The 22,878-nt window shown below is 44.3% G+C and overlaps 1 protein-coding gene across 6 annotated transcripts in view; it reads right to left on the bottom strand.

Moving 5' to 3' along the window:
• Nucleotides 1–22,878, bottom strand: part of rtn1a (reticulon 1a) — a 250,513-nt gene that overhangs the window by 37,317 nt on the left and 190,318 nt on the right. The window contains exon 1 of one of the 6 annotated variants that reach the window (XM_086002880.1): nucleotides 9,651–9,847. The exons of 4 other annotated variants lie outside the window; for them this stretch is intronic. In XM_086002880.1, coding sequence (XP_085859006.1) covers nucleotides 9,651–9,711 — 61 coding nt within the window. In that variant the 5' untranslated portion in view covers nucleotides 9,712–9,847. Of the gene's footprint in view, nucleotides 1–6,983; nucleotides 7,092–9,650; nucleotides 9,848–22,878 lie in introns of those variants that run through there. One more of the 6 variants, XM_086002881.1, reaches the window with a different exon arrangement.

Raw genomic sequence — 22,878 nt, 5'->3', positions numbered from 1 at the left:
GGGCTGAAGGAGATTACAGAGAAAGGGAGGGGCGAGGCCATGGAGGGATTTGAAAACAAGGATGAGAATTTTGAAATCGAGGCTTTGCTTAACAGGGAGCCAATGTAGGTCAGCGAGCACAGGGGCGATGGGTGAATGGGACTTGGTGCGAGTTACAACACAGGCAGCCGAGTTTTGGATCACCTCAAGTTTATGGAGGGTGGAATGTGGGAGGCCAGTCAGGAGTGCATTAGAATAGTCAAGTCCAGAGGTAACAAAGGCATAGATGAGGGTTTCAGCAGCGGATGAGTTGAGGCAAGGGCGGAGACGGGCGATGTTACGGAGGTGGAAATAGGCAGTCTTAGTTATGCTGTGGATGTGGTCGGATGCTCATTTCAGGGTCAAATATGACACCAAGGTTGCGAAGTGTGTGGTTCAGCCTCAGACAGATGTTAGGGAGAGGGATAGAGTCAATGGCTAGGGAATGGAGTTTGTGGCAGGGACCGAAAACAATGGCTTCGGTCTTCCCAATATTTAATTGGAGAACTTTTCTGCTCATCCTGAACTGGATGTCGGACAAGCAGTCTGACAATTTAGAGACCATGGAGGGGTCAAGAGAAGGGGTAGTGAGGTAGAACTGGGTGATGTCAGTGTACATGTGGAAACTGACGCTGTGTTTTCAGATGATGTCACCAAGGGGCAACATGTAAATGAGAAATAGGAGGGGGCCAAGGATAGATCGTTGGGGGACACTAGAAGTAACGATGCGAGAGCGGGAAGAAAAGCCGTAGCAGGTGATTCTCTGGCTACGATTAGATAGTTAAGAATGGAACCAGGCGAGTGCAGTCCCACCCAGCTGGATGGTGGAAAGGCATTGGAGAAGGATGGAGTGGTCAACCATGTCAAAGGCTGCAGACAGGTCAAGAAGGACGGTTAAAAACAAGTTCTACATTAAAAGTGTTGATAAGGTATTTTATTTAAATTTTGTTGAAATCAGATCTGAACAAACGAACATATATTTAACCATTACTTTCTAATTGTATTGCTCATCTGGATGCTGAGAGCTCATCTAATGAAACCAAATTAAAATGTGTTCTACTGCTTAATTATCCATTGTAAGTATGCATTCAGCCATCTGTTGTCTGTGGAATCTACTAACCTGTAGGACAGTCAAATAATCAGAAGTGCTGTACGAAATGTGCAAAAGGGAATTTTTAATTCACCAAATGTTCCTTCCTTACAACAGTCAGATCTTAGTGCAGCAGATATGATACACGGTGCTCAAATAATCCTGTGCATCAGAGAGCAAAATGTGTTAAACCAGGCTCTTGGAAATAAAAGCTGCTTGCCACAAAAGACAGAAAACTCCATGAATTTAAACTAAGAGCTTCACAAATGCCTATAGGACCATAATATCAATACCCTCCCATGTTAGAGAACCTTTCAACAGTAACAATGGCACACAGCAAAGAAGTCTTTTTACAAAATGGCTGCTGAACTTGTTTACGAGTTGGGTGCCAGACAGAAAGAGAGACAGCTCTCATTTTTTTTTAGGAGAAAAAACGCAGATAAATCTCATCTACAATGTTCTGTTCGACCTGCGAGGTGTCATTTATGAGGGGTTTTGCATCACTTCTATAAACCTGCACTACATTCAATCTAGTGAGCACTGTAATACAGGAGGACGCACTGCTGGTTTCTACATTTAGCAACTTACCAGATCATTTTGAGAAGTTTTTTTTAAACCTGCTGAATTGCAGATTTGTCTTTTTTTTTAAAAAGTTGATATTTACACTATATATAGCAATGGTTATTTAAAGCTCATTACTAGCCAAAGGAAAAACGTTTACTAAAGATATTTTAGGGCCCAAATTTCCTGAGTTCAGCTGAAATCAGGCATTCCGCCCACAGGGCGAGCTGGAATTCTGCCCTATGTAAACTGCACCCAAAATCCCAATCCAGTGGTAGGGGTGGTCACATCTATCACCTGTCCCAGTAGCAGTTTAGGGGTATGTCTGGGGGGACATACCACCCAGAATGCCATATGTTGACCCAGCGGATGACACACTGGCTAAATGCAGCCGAGTCTTCCATTGTAAATACCCTGAAGACGTAAAGCTGTAGAGGTAATCAATCCCAGAGGGATCCAACACCTTCAGACTGCAGAGCCTCCAATTCTCTGTTGGCAAGCAACATTTTTTTTTCCTGAGAGCTTTGACCCGTTAAGGGTCTCCCCCCATCGGAATGGTAGGATGCGACTCTGATTTTCTGCCAGCACAAGAAGATGCCTTTACTGCACCTCTATAGGCACGTGCCCTCATGCCCAATATTAAAGGCTGCATATAGGTGACACCACAAGTCCCGGCCAGAATGGAAATGATTGGGTAATTCCCCCGTCAATCACCCTGGAGACTGCATTGCTGTAAATAAATGGGATTGATTTTATGCACATAATTGGTATTATGTAGCCATCCTCCACTCATTGCATTTTGCTGGAGAAATAATCAATTTGTAACTACCCTGCCCTAACTGCATGTTGATGGAGAAATAATCCTGCGGTACTCGGGAGACTCGTTTGCTATAGTTTCGCTCACGAGATCGGAGACCCCCCCCAAGTCCTTGCCTCGCCTCCAACTCATTGGCTGACAGTGGTGTCAATATTCACTCCGAATATTAAAAATGACCCCATCCCTGGGTTTTTGGATGTGGCCAACAGCCCGCAGACAGAGGTCTTTCCCCTTCTCACTTCCTGTGGTGGAGTGAGAGCCCAGCAATGTTGGGCACACTCAATACTCCAAATTACAAGGGTACAATGCTGCTACATTCTCGTCAGGTACCCTGTGATTACCCTTCGGGGAAACCAAAACAGCAAACTGCAGACCGAAATTAGCAACCCGGTTATGGTGCTTTTGGAGCAGTTCAACTGTTTTAGATTTAGGGTGATATGGAGTGCGGCAAATGACCTTTCCAGGGGTTCAGGAACAGCTCTCTGTGCAGCTACAGCAGTGCAGTTGAGCAAAGCGGCACTTCTACGAACAGCTGCTCATTTCAGGCTACTCCACCAGGAGGACTTTCCAAACTCCACAGTGCTGATCCCGCGGCTACTGCCGGCACGGGCTCGACGGGCCGAATGGCCTCCTTCTGTGCGGTAACCATTCTATGACACTGAATGACTGAAGCTTTTACGTCTACTTCAGCTCCTTGACACTTTTGACAGTTTATCTCCCTACTTCCAATCTTTATTGTACCACTTGTGCATTCGTGAAAAATATTCCCTCAAATCATAGATCTCAAAAAAATTCAGGAATATTTTTGTGCACCAGGTTTCTGTACTAAACACTAACTACAAAAGTTAATATCCAGGTTAATCATGGAATAATTTTGCAGATGCTCTATTAGAAAAAAAACAAGGTGAAAATTTTTCCCTCCCTGAATATGAAATTTCTATTCCATGCAGGAGGCATCCCAGAAAATCAATTTACTTTCAGTTCAGTGCTGTACAATAGCATGGTAATGGTAAGGTAAGGTAATGACTGGCATTAAAAAAAAATGTTAATCCTTTAACCAACAAATGATTCAATGCATTTAATGATTTAATCAGATTTCCAGCATCCATAGTATTTTGCTATTGTATAAATGATTTAATACATTGTGTCATCTAAGCAATAAACAGCCACAAAATGAGACTGATTTAACTTGGCTTTGTGCCCAGGGTATACCTATTGTCCAGGTGCAAAGCATAGGGAAAAGGGTAGAAACCCATTACGCTGGGTCCAATCCCCCTCTGCGCTGCAGTCACACTTGAAGGGTATTCCCAGAGCATGTTCTCAGAACGCCCCCATGTCATTTTCCTGTGTCTGTGGTGGCGGCCCAAAGGTTGCAGCACAAAGGTTGCAGCACACTCTGAAAGTGAGCCATGGGGGTTGCATTCAGACTCCACCGACTGCAGGATGTGAGAAGAGGCTGCTGGCACCTCCAAATTGGTAACTGCTTCCTTTTCAGCAGGATCACTCGACCTGCGGGCCTTCTGGCTGCTGGTTTTGGACAGTAGACATGAGGCCCCTTATGCTGGTGCCCATTAAAGCCGCTGCAGATCTCTTAGGCGTGGAACAGCAGTCCACTTTCTCTCAGGTCAGCAGCAGTGGTCCATTTTCCACCCCCCATTTTGGATGCATGCCCAGTCAAAGGGGTATGTGGGGCCCATACCAATGACCTGAACCTGTCACGTCCACCATTTCAAGTGCACTTCACTCAACCTATGCTCAAGACAGGGTGGGAGGAGGGGAGCAGGGAAATGTTTCTTTAAAAGGATATTGAAGTAACACAACACAGATACAACATGTAAACTTTCAACAATTATATAAGAATGATCAGTAGTGAAACTGTAAACATGTATAAATAATGTTGATCATTTTAGTACAAACAGCAAAGAGTGGAAATATTCCCCCTATATCATTTCTGACTAATCAGCAAAAACTGGTAGATTCACCGGACACCATGGATTCAGGTACTTCACTACTCAAACCAGTAGAGTTCCTATTGTCACATGGAAGAATCTAATTTGAAAAAATTAAGGAGAAAAGCTACAGTACCTCAGACTTACAGGAAACATTAAAAAAATTGCTTGGTGAGCAGGTCATTGTTAGGGTTTAATTTTAACCTAATCCACCCAGTGGGAAACGGACGGGATCGGACTGGCCGCCCGTTTTATATTCCGTCCGAGTTTACTTTCTATCGACTGTAATGGAAAGTAAATCGGGCGGGGTGGAAAATGGGAGGCCGATCGGATCCCGCCACTTTCCCGCAGAGTGGGTTAGGTGAAAATGTTATGGGGAATTTTAAGTCTGCCCGATTGATGGGGAAGAGCAGGGAGCAGTTAAAATGGAGTGGCTCTACTTCCCGCTCGGTCCCCGCCGATTCCCCATTTAAACACTGTTGCTTCCGTCGGCAGGCTGAGGCAAGTAGCTAATTAATAAATGCAAATCAGAATCCCATGATGTATATAGGACTCCAAAGGTATTTTGACCTGCCCCTGTACCGGCCTTTCTCTACGTAAAGCTGTTTGGAAGCCCAAGAGTGCCTCTAAAGTAATTTTATAAAAAACTAAACTTACTTTAGTGAGGCCAGGAGGAGGAGGTGTGCTCCTTCGGGTCCCGCATCTAAATTCTGGACCTCTGATACCCTGGGCTCACACCAAGACCCTCGCAATACCCTTCCCACCCCACCCCACCCCACCTATGGGCTTGCCTTGCTGCCGGCACCCTTCTTTTGGTGCTAGAAGCCAACTGGTGTTTGTTTCCCGCCTGCCCCCCACTCCCACTGCTTCCGCCTGAAACGGGCGACCAGCTGACCGGTGGCATTCAATCAACCAGGCTTCTGGCAAAGGCTGCTGTGTGGGATTGCCGTTCCTTCTTGTTTCTTTCCTGTTGGAAATTATAATCAGCCCTTTTAAGTTTTCACAAGAGGCTAGTTTTAGTACAACGTAGTTTAGGTATGGACACCACTGTCTGTGCTGATGTTCTGGGTGTGCAACTGGCTGTAAATCAGTTGGAAGTTAGCAATACAAACACACAAGCTGCCCATTTGATAAATAAACCTTCTCTGCAAAACCTGAACATCTTCATTATGAATGGTGCTATGAAGACTTCATTTGTTTAATTCATTCTCGGGATGTGGGTGTCGCCAGCAAGACCGGCAACTTTTGCCTGAAAGTTCCCTTGAGAAGGTGGTGGTGGGCCTTCTTCTTGAACCACTGCAGTCCGTGCAGCAAAGATGCTGTTGGTAGGGAGTTCCAGGAAAGGCTCCTTTAGTTCCTACTTCTACGCCAAAAATAAATTGTCAGTGGGCATTTCAGCTTTAAAATAAATTGGGAGTGCGAGTGGGGAGAATAAGGGTTTTTAAGAACGACATGTTACCAACATGTTACAGCTCACCTCCTCTCAGGGCTTCCAACTCAACCTCTCCAAAGTAAATAATAATAAAAGCCACGCAACCAAGTGAAGAGAAAGAAGACAGTTTTGGTGGGGGCTGGGGGGAGTGGGGAAAAACAAGACCGAAGCCATTATAAAGTTGTGATGGCAACATTGGTGGCACAATGTCAAGAAACAGTGGAATGATAGCTCGTACCTACAATTTCTCATAGAACAAGTTCTAGAACTCAGTTTGTGGTCAGTGGGAGACACTGAGCCAATTCTTCACAAGGAGGGAGGAAAGGCAAGTCAGAAGGCAAGTTTATCTGCTTCACTCTCACGCAGCTCCTACTGATCATCTTAAAAGTGCCATATCCGGCTGCTAATAACCTCTCTGTACACTTTGTCGGAGGATGGGTTCAAAGCACTAAAAACCTAAAGAAAGCAAGAGAAGTAATTTTGAAAGACTTAGGCAAAAAAATAAAAAGACTAAAACTGTGTTAATCCTGGGACCCAGCCTACAGGGTTTAGAATCTGCCCGAAATCTAAATCACAACCCTTCTTTAGAGATCAGTGGACAAAGCAGAATCTTGGAAGGAATCCTGGCCCATCTTACTGATCCATGTTCTAAAATTAGAAACGTGAACCAGTCACATTTGAAGATGTAATAGGCTTCTTGCATGTTAAACCCTGGTTCAGCTGTCTTCTTTGCATCAAATTACAACCCTAGGGTATTGTATTTCTTCACCCAAGGTCAATACATGAAGCTCTTCATCATATTATTAAATCAATATGTTCCCTCACTGTAAATGAGTTCTAATCTAAATCAAACTTTTTAAAAAGTTCTCCTGCCCATCAAGATACAATTTCAGCATCTGCTTTATACACATTATAAGGAATTGTTTTCTTGAACAAGTTCCAAGATGATTCCAGCACCCAAGACAGCAACCATCAACGCCCACTTATATTACCCTGCACTTAACTAAATACATGCGCATTCTCCACTGCACTTTAACATTGCCAAATATAGAATCTGTACAAATAAATTAATATTTCATTTTCTTTTCTAAACAAGTGAACCAAGCATATACTAACCAAATGTTGCCATTGTGAATTCATACAGCTGAATGGAGCGCTAAACAAAGAGTCAGGCTTTCTACTTCCTGCTAGGTTGTGAAACGATGAATACAGCCTTCGCCTGACTAATGAGAAGAGCCAGCCCTTGTCAAATTACATCTACTACCATATTACCATAATATACTCAAAGCACCACTCCTACAATAGTTTCCCGTGCATTGCCATTTTATTAAAAGTTTCTACAGAAGTTTATTAGACCCAAAATGAAATTAATTTAATATGCAGTTCCTTCCCAGCAACTGAAAAGTTCATAATGGCACTTACTTAGTTAAAATTTATGAATTAGAATTACAGCAGAGCACCCCCCCCCCCAAAGTACTCAATAATGTAACCACTATATATCAGTCAGTAGGAGGAACTTGAATTTTAAGCTCTTCTATACAGGCCAATGTTTTTCAATTAAATATTGTACTGTAATCCTAACTTGTATGTACAAGTATGTTTGGTGTTATTATAAGGTTTTATCTTTATAAATGAGAAATGAAAAAGTAAAGAAATACAATGTCAGCTCCTTTGTTCCACAACACTTATTTTTAATTCCACATGTTCTTCATTCTGGACATGGGTGAAGCAGTGCCCTCCTTCCCACAAAGCTCATGTGTGCATTTCTGCTAGCAATTGGATGTAAATATTAAAGTTTATTTCTCAAGGTACCACACTCTACTACTGCAGGCCTAGATGTCCTTACATCCTCTTTAAACCAGTGGTATTTACTAGTTGAGATAGTAGACACTCCTAGTTAAAAATGCGAATAAAATCATGGGCTTAACTTCAGATAGACAAAAGAGCTGCAGTTGGCAAAGAAACAACTTTCTGCCAATGGCTCCCCAAAATATACCAAAGTTCTCACCTAAACATTCAACAAAATAGCTCGAGCAGTCAGCAACACTACCTCAGGATGTTGAGGATTTATATGAATGGTTTAAGCTTTGCTTTTATGGTTTATGACATCACCAATACGCCCCCATTCTGTTAAAGCCTTGCAACACACCCTCGTTCAACAGATATTTTTTTCCCCCACAGTATACCTGGCAGTACAGATTGTGTGCAGATTTTCAAAATAAATATACGTCTTAATTTATTTGCCTGACTGCTTTTCCCCAATTAATCTGCAAACATGTTCAAATAGGTAGAAAAAGCTATGTTAAAATCTGAAGATTTATTTGGATTTGATTATTTTACATTTTTCACACAAAACTTCCTTTACATTTCCAGGATGGTTTATAAATAACATTTAATTGAGGACAAAATGAGGAGAGTTTATTGCATATAGAGCAACAATCACAGAATTTAATAGAATCACTGTATTGTGTGCATTAGAACAATAATAGCATTCACAATTAAGTGCCAGACAACTTTTTATATATTTACTAAAGAAGGACACAATCTGTTTATGAACGGGTTTGTTGAAACAATCTGCTTCGGAACAGCGTGATTCATGTGAATAACACATTGTGAGGTTGCAACACTTGAGGATTAATATGCTGTTTTCCTTTCATGAAGGAAAGAATTTTAGCTATATTTTGAATTTCTGGACTGTATCTAGATGGGAGGGGTACTTTGCAGATTTATCCTGTTTTGGAAAAAGTGTGATCATGTCAGGTGATTAGGTATGGAATATGCTCGAAGGCTTTGGAACATAAAAGACAAATCGTCAATCAAATTTCTCCTAATAGGACACGGTGAGCAAACAGCATTATCCCAGTTATACTGGCAATAGAAAGAAATTGGTTTTTTGGGGCATAGACTTCTTAATTATTGGCCACCTCAGCTGCTAAAAATGTCTAGACAGAATTCAGAGTGATGCTGAAAGAAAAAAAAATGGCTGAAAAAGCCCTCTGTGCACTGTATCGGAGGAAGATGGCCACACCCAGTGCTGATCTAGATGCTTTTGAAACAGATGTACAAAAGGATGCTTGCACTCGTCTCTGTATAAATGATTTTACTAAGAGCTATGGCACAGTATCTATCATGATTAGAGTATGGACATTATTACTTTGCTTCAAGTAGAATCCTCAACGTATATCTCGTTAGATGTCTACGTGAGGCAACAAAAACAGAACATATAAATCTGTTGTTAATTTTGAACAATAAAACAAAGGATGAAAGTGTAATCTTGTTCCTTTATAGCAGATGGTCTGTATTGAGAAAAATGCTGTTTTCACCATGGGTGTGTCCCATTGTAAAATGATGCTCTGCAGCTAAACTGTTAAATGCTGCTCAAAATGAGAATGACAATGAATGACACATATAATATGCATTCATTCTAGTAAAATCCTAATGTTATTTATTTTGCTACAATATCTATACACAACTAATAAGCGCAGATGATCAAATTCCAAACAAATCTCCCTGACTGTGAGGGTTGTGCACAGTCATATACACAAAGCAATAAAAATGTTATTCGTGCTTTCTTTCAACAAAATATATATATATATCTTTAAAAAACATATAATCTGCGCCACACCTACCCACAACAGCACACTGCACAACAAACCACTGCTTTGCTGCAATGAGAAGCAAGTGAAAGGCCCACAGGCGAACAAAGCACATTAAGATGCATCTTAGTACAGACACAACCCTCCCTGATCCAGTCCTTTCAAAACATGCAAAACAATTGAGTACCCTGGTTCTTCCAGCAACTCCACAGGCATTCCATCTTCGCTGAATCTGCAGTGGTCTGCATCTTGGGACATCAAAAATCTCAGATATTTCTGCCACCAGGTTTTTCAGTTAGGCATTCCAATGCATTTATGGGGTGAAGTGCGTACTGGCAAGAGACTGGTGTTGTAAGCAGAACAGGGAAAGGGGGAGGGCAATATGTAAACGCTGCAGTCTCCACTGCAGCAAATCAGCACTGCGATGTAATTGCCCTAGGGAATGCTCTTCCTTTGGAACAGAATGCAAATCTCTTTTCAAATTAAAAGCAGCTGCCTCACCAAGAATTGGGATAAGCTATTCAAGTGATTAATCAATCCTGATGGTAGAAGAGCATGGGTAATTAAAAATGTAACAGATTTTATGCATCTATATTGGCCTGTGTATATGCAAACATATTAAAAGCCATCACTAGGATACTAGATTTAACAGCTCAGTTTCCCAAACTATTGTCTTCATTTTGACACCGACCACCTGTACCACATACGCTGCATCATAAAATATGAATGCACTATGACTTTTATCATGAAATCAATCTCTCAATCAGCAACTAAGGCACATAGCTGCAAGACAGAATTGGTGAATCACAAAAGACACCCTGTAAACACAATAATATAACTATGCTACATAGGTCTGTTTAGTCTAAATTCATTATTGGACAATGTACCACACTAAATACAATTTTATATTAGTACATTATACAGCAATTCCTTTTGAAATAAAACTTGCAACACTATTTGTAGTTTTTATTTAGAAAACACAAAGCAAAGTGTTTAATTCAAACCAGACATAAAGATACCCTAGGGAAGTATATTGTAATAGACATATCTCTACAACAGATGTTATAATCTTATACACACACTGTCCAGAGATAGTTCTGTATTCCATGCAGCTTATAAATATTATAACGCATGTTAGAAAGTGGATACAGCAATTTTCATGTCTTAGACTAGTATCCATGGTAACGGAAGCAACCAAAAGGCAGGGAAGTTACTTAGATTCACTTGACTACAAAGAAAAATGAAAAGCATATTCACATAATGCAAAAGCGATAAGCACAACTAAACACAATCATCTACAAAAAAAAACATATAGCAACTGATAACTTTGTGGGATGTCTTATTAAGCGTCTATTTCAACTGCCCCAATTGGGAGTATAAAACTGTGATTCTAATGGAACAAAATAGTCATTTGTCCAAGAAGGTAAGGTAAATTATAAAAAATAATCATGCCATCATAAAACTGGTACCAATCATTTACACTATAGATCTGGTTTTGTCATACATCTAATGTTCTATACACTGGAGATATACAGCATATGCCTTGCATATGAAAATATTTGCAACGAAATGGAACTCTGGATTCCTCTGATTGGACAAGTGTTGAAAGTGGCATACCCCGGGGATCAGTACTAGGTCTAATTTAGTTCTTGATATTTATATCGATGATGTGGACTTGGGCATTGGCAGCACAATATCAAAATTTGCTGACGATGCAAAGGGGCTTGGTAAACGGTGAGGAAGTCTGCAAAAGACTTCAGGAGGAATCGGACAAATTATGGAATGGGACAGACAAGTCGAAGAGGCAATTTAATGTGGAGCAATGTGAGGTATTGCATTTAGGGAGGAAAAATAAGGAATGGAGTATACACTCAATGGAAAGACACTGAAGGGTATGGCGAAACAGAGAGACCGAGGGATTCAAAGACATCATTCCTTTAATTTGCTGCTGTGTGGGTGCTGGACAGAAATCCACTTTCTCCTGCACCCTAGTCCATTTGTCCACTACTTCTGGACCTCAACTATCACCACTGTTTTCTATAGAGACTGTATTCTCTGCTGGGTTGACTTGATTCTAGGATCTGGCCTGCTGCTCCTTTCTCATTTTTCTGCCCCTCTGCTGGGAAATTTTTATTCTACACTGAGCTAACTCTGATCTGATTCTGCTGGTTCCCACATTGCTCTGGATTCTGCTATCAATCTGCTCAATCACACCCTCACCTCTGGCTTTGATGCCATTGTTCCCCGTGGTACGGCCCTCATCTTCACTTCCTTAAATCCAAGGGACACAGACTTGAACGTATATGGTTTAGTCATTCATCGCCAGGTCTGGCTGGACCACATCCAGCACCAATGTGCCATGCTCACTGCTCCAGAATCATCCTGGAATGCAAAAATAACCCCAGGCTTCTTTTCTCCACCATCACCCGTCTCCGTGTCAGCCGTGACTCAGTGGGCAGCACTCTCGCCTCTGTGTCAGAAAGTTGTGGGTTCAAGTCCCACTCCATGAGACTTGAGCACAAAAATCTAGGCTGACACTCCAGTGCAGTGCTGAGGGAGTGCTGCACTGTCGGAGGTGCTGTCTTTCGGATGAGACGTTAAACCAAGGCCCCGTCTGCTCTCTCAGGTGGACTATTTCGAAGAAGAGCAGGGGAGTTATCCCTGGTGCCCTGGCCAATATTTATCCCTCAATCAACATAACAAAAACAGATTATCTGGTCATTATCACCTTGCTGTTGGTGGGAGCTTGCTGTGCGCAATTGGCTGCCGCGTTTCCTACATTACAACAGTGACTACACTTCAAGCTGTGAAGTGCTTTGGGACGTCAAAAGGTTGTGAAAGGCGTTATATAAATGCAAGTCTTCCTTTCTTTTCCTGAAACCCCTTTCCTCTGCCCCTTCCACGCTCACCTTCACAAATGCAAGGAACACATGGACTTCTTTATCACTAATATTGAGGCCATCCGTTCAACTGCCTGTGTGGATTCCCTCCCTTCCCCTTGCCCACGAAGCCAAACCTCCCCACCAATGTTTCTGCCCCCCCCCCGCCCTAGTCCAATGTTTGCATCTTTTTCTGGTTTCTCTCCTATCTACCCTCATGCGCTCTCCGAGCTCATTTTGTCCGAGACCTACCTCCTGCTCTCTTGACCCTATTCCCACTAAACTGCTGACATTCAACTTCCCTTCCTGCCCCCCCTTGTAGCTCATATTGTAAGTGGTTCTTTCTCCTCAGAGACAAACATACGAACAATGACGGACGGGTAAAGACCCTCTGGTCCATCCAGCCTGTCCCACACTATTGTGACGCCATGTGATCTCCTGGGAGAGGCAAAAAAAGATAAAAACCAAAGCCAATTTGGGGGGAGGGGGGGAGGAAAGGGGGAATCTGGGAAATTCCTCTCCGACCTATCTAGGCGATTGAAACTAGTCCAGGAGATCACTCTGGCCCTGAAGTACCCACCTTTTGTAAGAGATGATGTCCGCCCCAACCAGAAACAGGTCCAGCTTTCACTTGAAGTAATCCACCGCACGAGACGGCAGCCTGTTCCAGAGGTCCGCTATTCTCTGGGAAAAGAACCATCTCCTGACATCGAACATAGATCTCTGGCCTTACACAACTTAAAATTTTGACCCCTGGTCCTGACCAATATTACCACTAAGCTGTGCAGTCATCTGCAAGGTCCCGCGCGGATCGCTCACTGGTTTTTCCATTGTCGATACCGTGCATGCAGCTTACGGGGCACATTGGCCCTGACTAACCTGTTTAATTGGAACAAACTTTAAACTGGAACACAATCTATTCCCTTCATCGTCTTATAAACCTCAATCAGATCAACCCTAAGTCTACGCTTTTCTAAAGTGTAGAGTCCAAACTCTTTAAGCCCATCTTGATAACAAAGATGCTTTATACTGGGAATTATTCTAGTGGCCTTCCTCTGCACCTTTTCCAAAGCCTTTATATCACCCATCATGTGAGGAGACCAAAACTGGGCACAGTATTCCGAGTGAGGCCTGACCAAAGTCTTATAATCAATTGTCCTATGAATGCACCCCTACATCCTATTTGCTCTAGCTATCGCTTCACGGCGTTGCTCATGTACTTTTAGAGATCTATGCACCAGAACACCCAGATCTCTTTCTCCACCTTCTTTATGCTTTCCCCCGACGAGTGTATGAATGTTGAGCATTCGCCCTGCCCACATGCATAATACTGCACTTATCCAAATTAAACATCATTTGCCAATCATGAGCCCAATCTCCAAACACATTAAGATCCGCCTGAAGGAGTCAATTATGGTCTACAATTCTAACAGATCTTCGTATCATCTGCAACTTTGGAGAGCGTGCCCCCAACATCCCGTATGCTATTTCCCAATGTTCGGCTGTGCAGGACGTCCATCTGTAATCATACTCATGTGAAATGGGTGTCCAGCATTGCTAAGTAGTAGTAAATACATGGAAGGTCATGGAAAGAAAACAGCAATGATAAGGTTATGTCAGTCATTTCTTAGCTATCTTACTTCATTTTTTTCTACTGCCTCTTAAGGTCTTAGTGGCAAAATTGTTCTAATTTGGGTTTTTTTCTCGTACCATTTCTCGCACTGCATTCTTAGTGGAATTTTACAAATGTGAAGTCCTTAGAAGAAGCACAAGAGGACCAATGGAGGAAGGCCAGGCAGAGCCATCCAGCTGCACAAGAGATTCTCTGCAGAGGGGGGTGTAAAAGGGGAGGGGGTGTTGCAATATTAATTAAGGAGTCAATTACTGCTGTAAGGAGGGATGATATATTAGCGGGTTCCTCTAATGAGGCCATATGGGTAGAACTTAAAAACAAAAAGGGGGCAAGCACTTTGCTGGGAGTGTACTATAGGCCCCCAAACAGTCAGGGGGAGATAGAGGAACAGATATGTAGGCAAATCTCAGAAAAGTGCAAAAATAATAGGGTAATAATAGTGGGGGATTTCAACTTCCCCAATATAAATTGGGACAGTCAGAGTGTGAAAGGCTTAGAGGGTGCAGAATTCTTAAGGTGTATCCAGGAGAGCTTTTTGAGCCAACATGTAGAAAGTCCTACAAGAGAGGGGGCGGTACTGGACCTAATTCTGGGGAATGTAGCCGGGCAAGTGGTGGAAGTGTCAGTAGGAGAGCATTTTAGCGACAGTGACCATAATTCGGTGAGATTTAAGGTGGTCATGGAAAAAGACAAAGACGGCCCGGAAATAAGGGTTCTAAATTGGGGGAAGGCCGATTTTAATATGATAAGGCAGGATCTGGCCAAAGTGGACTGGGAGCAGCTGCTTATAGGAAAATCCACATCAAAACAGTGGGAGACTTTCAGAAGGGAAATAGAGAGAGTACAACGCCAACATGTTCCTGTAAAGGTCAAGGGTGGGACCAACAAGCAAAGGGAACCTTGGATGACAAGGGATATACAAAAATGCATTAGAAATAAAAGGGGGGCTTTTGGCAGTTACAAAAGACTAAAGACAGAAGAAGCCCTAGAGGAGTATAAAAAGTGCAGGGGCATACTTAAAAAAGAAATTAGGAGGGCGAGGAGGGGCCATGAAATAACACTGGCGAGCAAAATAAAGGAAAATCCTAAGATGTTTTATAAGTATATTAAGGGCAAGAGGATAACCAGGGAAAGGGTAGGGCCCATTAGGGACCAAAGTGGCAATCTGTGTGTAGAGCCAGAGGATGTAGGCGGGGTTTTAAATGAATTTTTTGCATCTGTGTTCACTATGGAGAAAGACGATGCAGACATAGAAATCGGGCAAGGGGACTGTGACATACTTGAACATATTAGCATCGAGAGGGAGGAGGTGCTAGCGGTTTTAGCGGGCCAAAAAGTGGATAAATCCCCAGGCCCGGACGAGATGTATATCCCAGGCTGCTGTGGGAGGCAAGGGAGGAGATTGCAGGGGCTCTGACACTAATTTTCAGAACCTCTCTGGCCACAGGGGATGTACCAAAGGACTGGAGAACAGCTAACGTAGTACCATTATTCAAGAAGGGTAGCAGGGATAAACCAGGGAATTACAGGCCAGTGAGTCTAACATCTGTGGTGGGGAAATTATTGGAAAAAATTCTGAGGGACAAAATTAATCTCCACTTGGAGAGGCAAGGATTAATCGGGGATAGTCAGCATGGCTTTGTCAAGGGTAAATCATGTCTAACAAATCTGATCGAATTTTGAGAGGGGGTGACTAGTGGGGTGGATGAGGGAAATGCTGTGGATGTGGTTTACATGGACTTCAGTAAAGCTTTTGACAAAGTCCCGCATAGGAGACTGGTCAAGAAGGTAAGAGCCCATGGGATCCAGGGTGCCTTGGCGCGTTGGATCCTAAACTGGCTGAGTGGCAGGAGGCAGAGGGTGATGGTCGAAGGTTGCTTTTGTGACTGGAAGCCTGTGTCCAGTGGGGTACCTCAGGGATCGGTGCTGGGTCCCTTATTGTTTGTGATCTACATAAATGATTTGGATGATAATGTAAAAGGTATGATCAGTAAGTTCGCAGATGACACGAAAATTGGTGGGGTGGTAAATTGCGAGGAGGAAAGCCTCCGGCTACAGGACGATATAAACGGGTTGGTCAGATGGGCGGAAAAGTGGCAAATGGAATTTAACCCGGAAAAGTGCGAGGTGATGCATTTTGGACGGACAAATAAGGCAAGGGAATACACAATGAGTGGTAGGACCCTAGGAAGTACAGAGGGTCAGAGGGACCTTGGTGTACATGTACATAGGTCCATGAAGGCAGCGGAGCAGGTAGATAAGGTGGTTAAAAAGGCATATGGGATACTTGCCTTCATTAGCCGAGGCATAGAATATAAGAGCAGGGAGGTTATGATGGAGCTGTACAAAACGCTGGTGAGGCCACAGCTGGAGTACTGTGTGCAGTTCTGGTCGCCTCACTATAGGAAGGATGTGATTGCTTTGGAGGGGGTGCAGAGAAGATTCACCAGGATGTTACCTGGGATGGAGCGCCTCAGCTATGAAGAGAGGCTGGACAGGCTGGAGTTGTTTTCCTTGGAGCAGAGAAGGCTGAGGGGGGACCTGATTGAGGTGTACAAAATAATGAGGGGCATAGATAGGGTAGATAAAGAGGAACTTTTCCCCTTAGTGGGGGGGTCAATAACAAGGGGGCATAGATTCAGGGTAAGGGGCAGGAGATTTAGAGGGGATTTGAGGAGGAACTTTTTCACCCAGAGGGTGGTTGGAATGTGGAACTCAATGCCTGAAAGGGTGGTGGAGGCAGGAACCCTCACAACATTCAAGAAGCATTTGGATGAGCACTTGAAATGCCATTGCATACAAGGCTATGGACCAAATGCTGGAAAATGGGATTAGACTGGACAGGGATGGATGGGCGGCGCAGACACGATGGGCCGAAGGGCCTCTTTCTGTGCTGTAAAACTCTATGAGATAGAGCTGAAGGTACATCACTTTGGCAAATTTGTGCGGGCGGAGGCTCCTATTCCCAAATGAAGCTGGGACACAATGGCAACACTAAGATGCACCAATGCCTGATTAGCCATAATGTTAGATATTTCCTCGCAAGCACCCCAATCACAGTTTGTAATTTCCAGCGGTACTGCATGAAAGAAGGCATGCCAGAATGATTAAAGCCTTCATAGCTTGATTGGCCGCAACAGCCAAGATATCACTAATCATCTACTGGCATTATTGCATCTACCTGCCAACAACTGGGTCAGTAGATAGCCAGATGCAGCTAACATGCACCATATGGCTGGCACAGCCATTGACAATACTGGCACCCTACAACCCACCTTCACATCTTTCTAGGCTTGCCACAATGCAGGCCTATTAGGACAGTGCCGAGGAATAGCAAAAAATCATCCCCTTCACAACCACCACAGGCAGCACCATCTCCATTTTATCAGTCATCAAACAGGGGGTTACCAGCAAATTCACTCCTGCCCTTCATTCTTGCCCATCACATTTTCATCCTTTCCCCTGTCAGCCCTTGCAAAAACTGCTATTGGAGTCACATGTCCTTTGAGCCTTTCCAAAGACTTTTGAGAATTTTTGTCACCCTATTCTAACAATCCCCTTTAATTGTGCTCATTCCTTTAAATTTCACGAACACACAATTTTCCACTTCCACCATTAGTGTGCTTTCTGCATATGTCCAAATCTACACTTGGAGCAATAGTAATGAACTGACCTTGGAAAATTGGATTCAAACAGCACACTTCATCTCAGTCTGTCTAAAACTCACTTTTAACTTATCAGGTCTAAATTGCACCCATATGAGAAAATTGATGCTTTAGTGTCTGGAAATGTACCTTCGCATTAGAAAAACATGGTACATAAACAGTTAAGACGTGGAAGGAAAAAGTAAATCAACAATTCGTTTGCATTAAATATCTAAGCCTCTGTAGGAACTGGGGTTCCTAGCCGAAGAATTGAGATCGACTCAGAAAATCAAAAACAATCAAATTTAATGAACAAACGAAGCTGTGCAGGAAACTGTAGGATACAATGCAAATAGGTCTGGTCTGCTTGAAAGCCTCTCTGGAAACTGCTAGAAGGTTCCGAGCTCAACTGCTAGCAGGTTCCGAGCTCAACTGCTAGCAGGTTCCGAGCTCTGACGTCATGGCGTCATCACGTTCTTCCCGCCGTTGAGAGATCACATGACGGACGGCATGACGTCATCACGCGGAGTACAGGAAAGAAGCCCTAGTACAGTTAACAGATACATTAAAGGTGCAGCCCCCAGCTGTACTACATTGCTGTAAAAGGAATTATATACAATTGTCCGTAATCCTCTGGTGGTTCCGCCACATGCGCCCCCCCCAGAATTGCTTTTAACAGAGAAGGTAAGGCGAGAAGGGGGTCCGACGAGTCTGTCCGACCGACTACGATACCCCGGCAGCTGGAACGGAGCGCTAGAAGACGAACTGGCTGTTGGCTGTGGTTGGGATGACGACGCAGGCGGAGGAGAAGAGGAGGCCAGCTGTGGTCGACCCGGTGAGGCGGGCACTGGCGACTCGGCAGATGACTGTGGCTGTACTAGACCGGCAGTCGACGGTGGACGACCACGACGAGGTGGCTGAGCAGTGACGACTGGTTTGCTCAGATCCAGATGCGCCGGTTTCAACCGGTCGATGGAGATGTGGTCAGGATTACCACCGACGTCGACTGTGAAGGACTTGTCACCTGACGAGATGACGTGGAACGGACCTGTGTAAGGCGGTTTGAGTGGGTTTTTGCGAGCATCCTGCCGAATGAACACGTATTCTGCGCTCTTAAGATCCATTGGGACATGGGAGCGCTGCAGGTCATGATGCGACGTAGGCACTGGGATGAAATTCCTAGCCGCTTCCTGGTGGCTGACTAGCTGCTGAGCTGGGGACCAGGGTTCCGTGTGAGGAGGAAGAAAATCGCCAGGCACTCTGAGTGGTTGGCTGTAAACCAGCTCTGCTGAAGAAGAATGCAGGTCGTCCTTAGGCGCCGTGCGAAGACCTAGCAGCACCCAAGGGAGCCTGTCCACCCAACTAGGCCCATGGAGACTAGCACGCAGTGTGGCTTTAAGGGACCTGTGGAATCTTTCACACAGACCGTTCGCCTGTGGATGGTAGGCAGTGGTATGATGAAGCTTGGTGCCCAAACCTTGAGCTACGGCGTTCCAAAGCTCAGAGGTAAATTGAGGCCCCCGGTCGGAGGAGATGTCAGCCGGTACCCCAAACCGAGCTACCCACGACGAGATGAAGGCTCTGGAGACGTCTGCCGCTGTGGTGGCAACCAAAGGAATTGCCTCTGGCCACCTGGTGGTGCGGTCTACCACGGTGAAGAGGTGAGTGTACCCGCAAGAGGAAGGGAGAGGACCAACCAGGTCCACGTGAACATGGTCGAATCGACGCTCCGGAACCGGAAAAGTGGCGACTGGGGCCTTAACATGGCGTTGTATCTTGGACTTCTGGCAACTCACGCAGGTATTAGTCCAGTCACGGACGTTGAGATGCATGCCCTTCCAGACGAATTTCTTTGCCATGAGTCGTTGTGACGCTCTCATGCCAGGGTGCGACAACCCGTGGATAGTGTCGAAAATTCTCTTGCGTCATTCGACTGGAACAATTGGACGTGGGACGTCCATCGAGATGTCACACAGGAGTGTGGTCCCTGCGGCCTGGAAACTGACATCAGCCACTTGTAAGCTGGAAGGTGTGGTCCGGTATGCCTGCACTTAAGGGTCTGCCTTCTGTTCTTTTGCCAAACCAACATAGTCGACTCCCAGGTGTACTGCGTGGAGCTGGGCGCAGGAGAGACAATCCGCCACCAGGTTGTCTTTGCCCGAGACATGTTGTATGTCGGTTGTAAATTCAGATATGTACATAAGATGACGTTGTTGCCGTGCCGACCATGGTTCCGCTGTCTTGGCCATCGCAAAAGTAAGTGGCTTGTGGTCTACAAAAGCCGTGAGTGGGCGTCCTTCCAGTAGGAAGCAAAAATGGCGGATGGCCAGAAACAATGTCAACAACTCCCTATCAAAAGTACTATACTTGCGTTCGTTCTTCCGCAATTGGCGGTTGAAGAAAGCCAGTGGTTGCCATGTGCCGTCGACCCACTGCTCCTGTACTGCCCCGATGGCATAATCAGATGCGTCGGTGGTAAGGGCAATGGTTGCGCCCAAAAGGAGATGTGCCAACATGGTCGCAGCAGCCAAAGCGTTCTTAGTGTCGAGGAAAGCCTGGTCCATCTGGGGTGTCCAATCGATCGGATCTTTGCCCGATTTACCTCTGAGGGCCTCGTACAAAGGTTGCATCAACAATGCCACCTTGGGGACGAACCGATGATAAAAACTGACCATTCCCAAAAATTCCTGGAGGGCCCTGATGGTCTGAGGAAGAGGGAACGAGGTGACTGCTTCCACCTTCGTGGCCAGCGGGACGGCGCCTTCGGAGGTGATTCTGTGTCCCAGGAAATCAATGCTGTGCAACCCAAACTGGCACTTAGCCAAAAGGGTACGCAAGTGCGTAATGTGTTCTTTCGTGCTGTTACTGGCAATAAGGATGTCGTCTAGGTAGACGAAGATGAACAGCAGATCGCGCAACACGGAATCCATGAGACGTTGGCAGGCTTGTGCTGCATTCTTCAGCCCAAACGGCATACGAGGGAACTCAAAGAGCCCGAAAGGTGTGATGACGGCAGTTTTGGGGACGTCCTGAGGATGCACGGGCACTTGATGATAGCCTCAGACGAGGTCTACTTTGGAAAAGATGGAATTCCCTGCCAGATGGGCCGAAAAATCCTGAATGTGAGGAATTGGTGAAATAAAAAGAGTAGATTGGCTTTCAAAAGCTAGGCTTTATTAACCTTAAAAAACCAGCAAGTACATGTTGAGCACCCAGTCTCAACCAAACTGTAGAAAACTGAATTTAAGATGGCCACCACAGGTCACATGGAATCAACTAACCAATAAGTTTACAGCATATATCTCAAGGCAGGAAAACAGGCAACCAATTACAATGCTTCTTATAAAACAAGAATGATCACCACATTCACCCCTCCTTTTAAAATATACTTCAACCTAGGTAGCCTTTACAGTTTACAATTAGTTATTTATGACCAGAGCAATACATGTATAATGCCTTCAACAATTTTAAAATTTTACTATTAAATTATTAATTATTTTAAAAGTCCATTTTTAATCGGTTGACCGGATATCTTGTTCGTATCGACCTTCTTAGCCTTGGTGGAGTTCCTTGCCCTCCCACACCAGGAGACACAGAAATATCTTCTGCAGGGAGGCTATCAATATCCCGATTATCAACAGTTTCCGGATTGGAAGTCCCATTAGAAGGTAGACTGGGAGGGTCATGAACATCCATCGGGGGCAGACTAAGAGAATTGTAAGTGTCTGCAATAGGATTGGAAATGTTCGTAGTATCTGTGACGACATCAACATTATCTGAATTATGGCTATTGTTAATGTCCTCAAGAGAGGGCTGGCCACCACAAGGAGCTAAGTCTTTAACTGAAACCGTACTTTCTTTCCCATCTTGGAATTGAATGTGAGCATATTGGGAATTTGCCTCCAATAGCTCCACCTCCTCCACTAAAGGATCATACTTTGACAGTCTAACATGGCGTCGGAGCAGCACAGGTCCCTGCATAGTAAGTCATGAAGGTACCGAATATCCCGTAGTGGATCTCCACGGATAGTTGAAGAGCCTTTCATGGGGGGTCACATTAGTAGCCGTTGAAAGCAATGATCTAATGGAATGCAGGGCATCAGGCAGTACCATTTCCCACTGTGTATTCTTAAGGTTCTGGGATGTCAAAGCCAACATAACTGCCTTCCAGATCACCCCATTGTATCGTTCGCACTGTCCATTACCCTGGGGATTATACGGGGTAGTTCTACTAGTAGAAATTCCCCGACTCTGGAGGTATTCCTTCAACTGGGAAGACATAAAAGAACTTCCCTGATCCGAATGGATATACGCAGGCATCCCAAAGATGACAAAAAGTTGAGTCAGACATTTAATAACTGTAGCAGCTGATACATCTGCACAAGGAAAAGCAAAAGGGAACCTTGAAAACTCATCCACAACAGTAACTATATATCGATTCTGAGTCGTTGAAGGAAGAGGCCCCTTAAAATCAACGCTCAGGCGTTCAAAGGGAGAAGTAGCCTTTATAAGGTGAGCTCGTTGAGGCTTAAAGAAATTCGGTTTACACCGGGCGCAGACAGAGCATGACAAAGTCATCCGCTTGACGTCTTCAACTGAAAAGGGCAAATTCTTACTGCGTACGAAGTGTATCATCCTCGTAACACCAGGATGGCACAAAGCATTATGAAGATTAATAAGCGTATCTCCGTGAAGCACAGAACAATAAGCCCTCGACAGCGCATCAGCGGCAACATTATCCTTCCCCGGACGATAGACTATATCAAAATGGTAGCATGCCAACTCGATCCTCCACCTCATTATTTTATCATTCTTAATCTTTCCGAAATGTTTGACATCAAACATGAAGGACACAGATTTTTGGTCAGTTACCAACGTAAAATGTCGCCCAGATAAATAATGTCTCCATTTACGCAGTGCTTCTACTATTGCGTACGCCTCTTTCTCTATTGATGAATGTCTCTGCTCACTATTGCTCAGAGTATGTGAGAAAAAGGCCACAGGTCTTCCATTTTGGTTCAGGGTAGCCCCAATTGCAAAATCGGAAGCGTCCGTCTCAATCACAAAGGGAACCTGCTCATCAATAGAATGCACAACTGCTCCAAGGATATCCTTTTTAAGATTATCAAAACACGTCCTGGCCTCCCATGATAGAGGATATGTCGTAACCCGAATAAGGGGCCGGATCTTCTGCGAGAAGTTTGCAATCCAATTAGAATAATAAGAAAACAGTCCAACAACTCGTTGCAAGGCCTTAGA

Source organism: Somniosus microcephalus, chromosome 12 (assembly GCF_052327205.1).
Source record: "Somniosus microcephalus isolate GS21.2 chromosome 12, FLI_Smic_1.0, whole genome shotgun sequence".
Lineage (NCBI taxonomy): Eukaryota > Metazoa > Chordata > Chondrichthyes > Squaliformes > Somniosidae > Somniosus > Somniosus microcephalus.
Note: the sequence above shows the minus strand (reverse complement) of the source record. Positions and strands in the feature narration are given on the sequence as shown.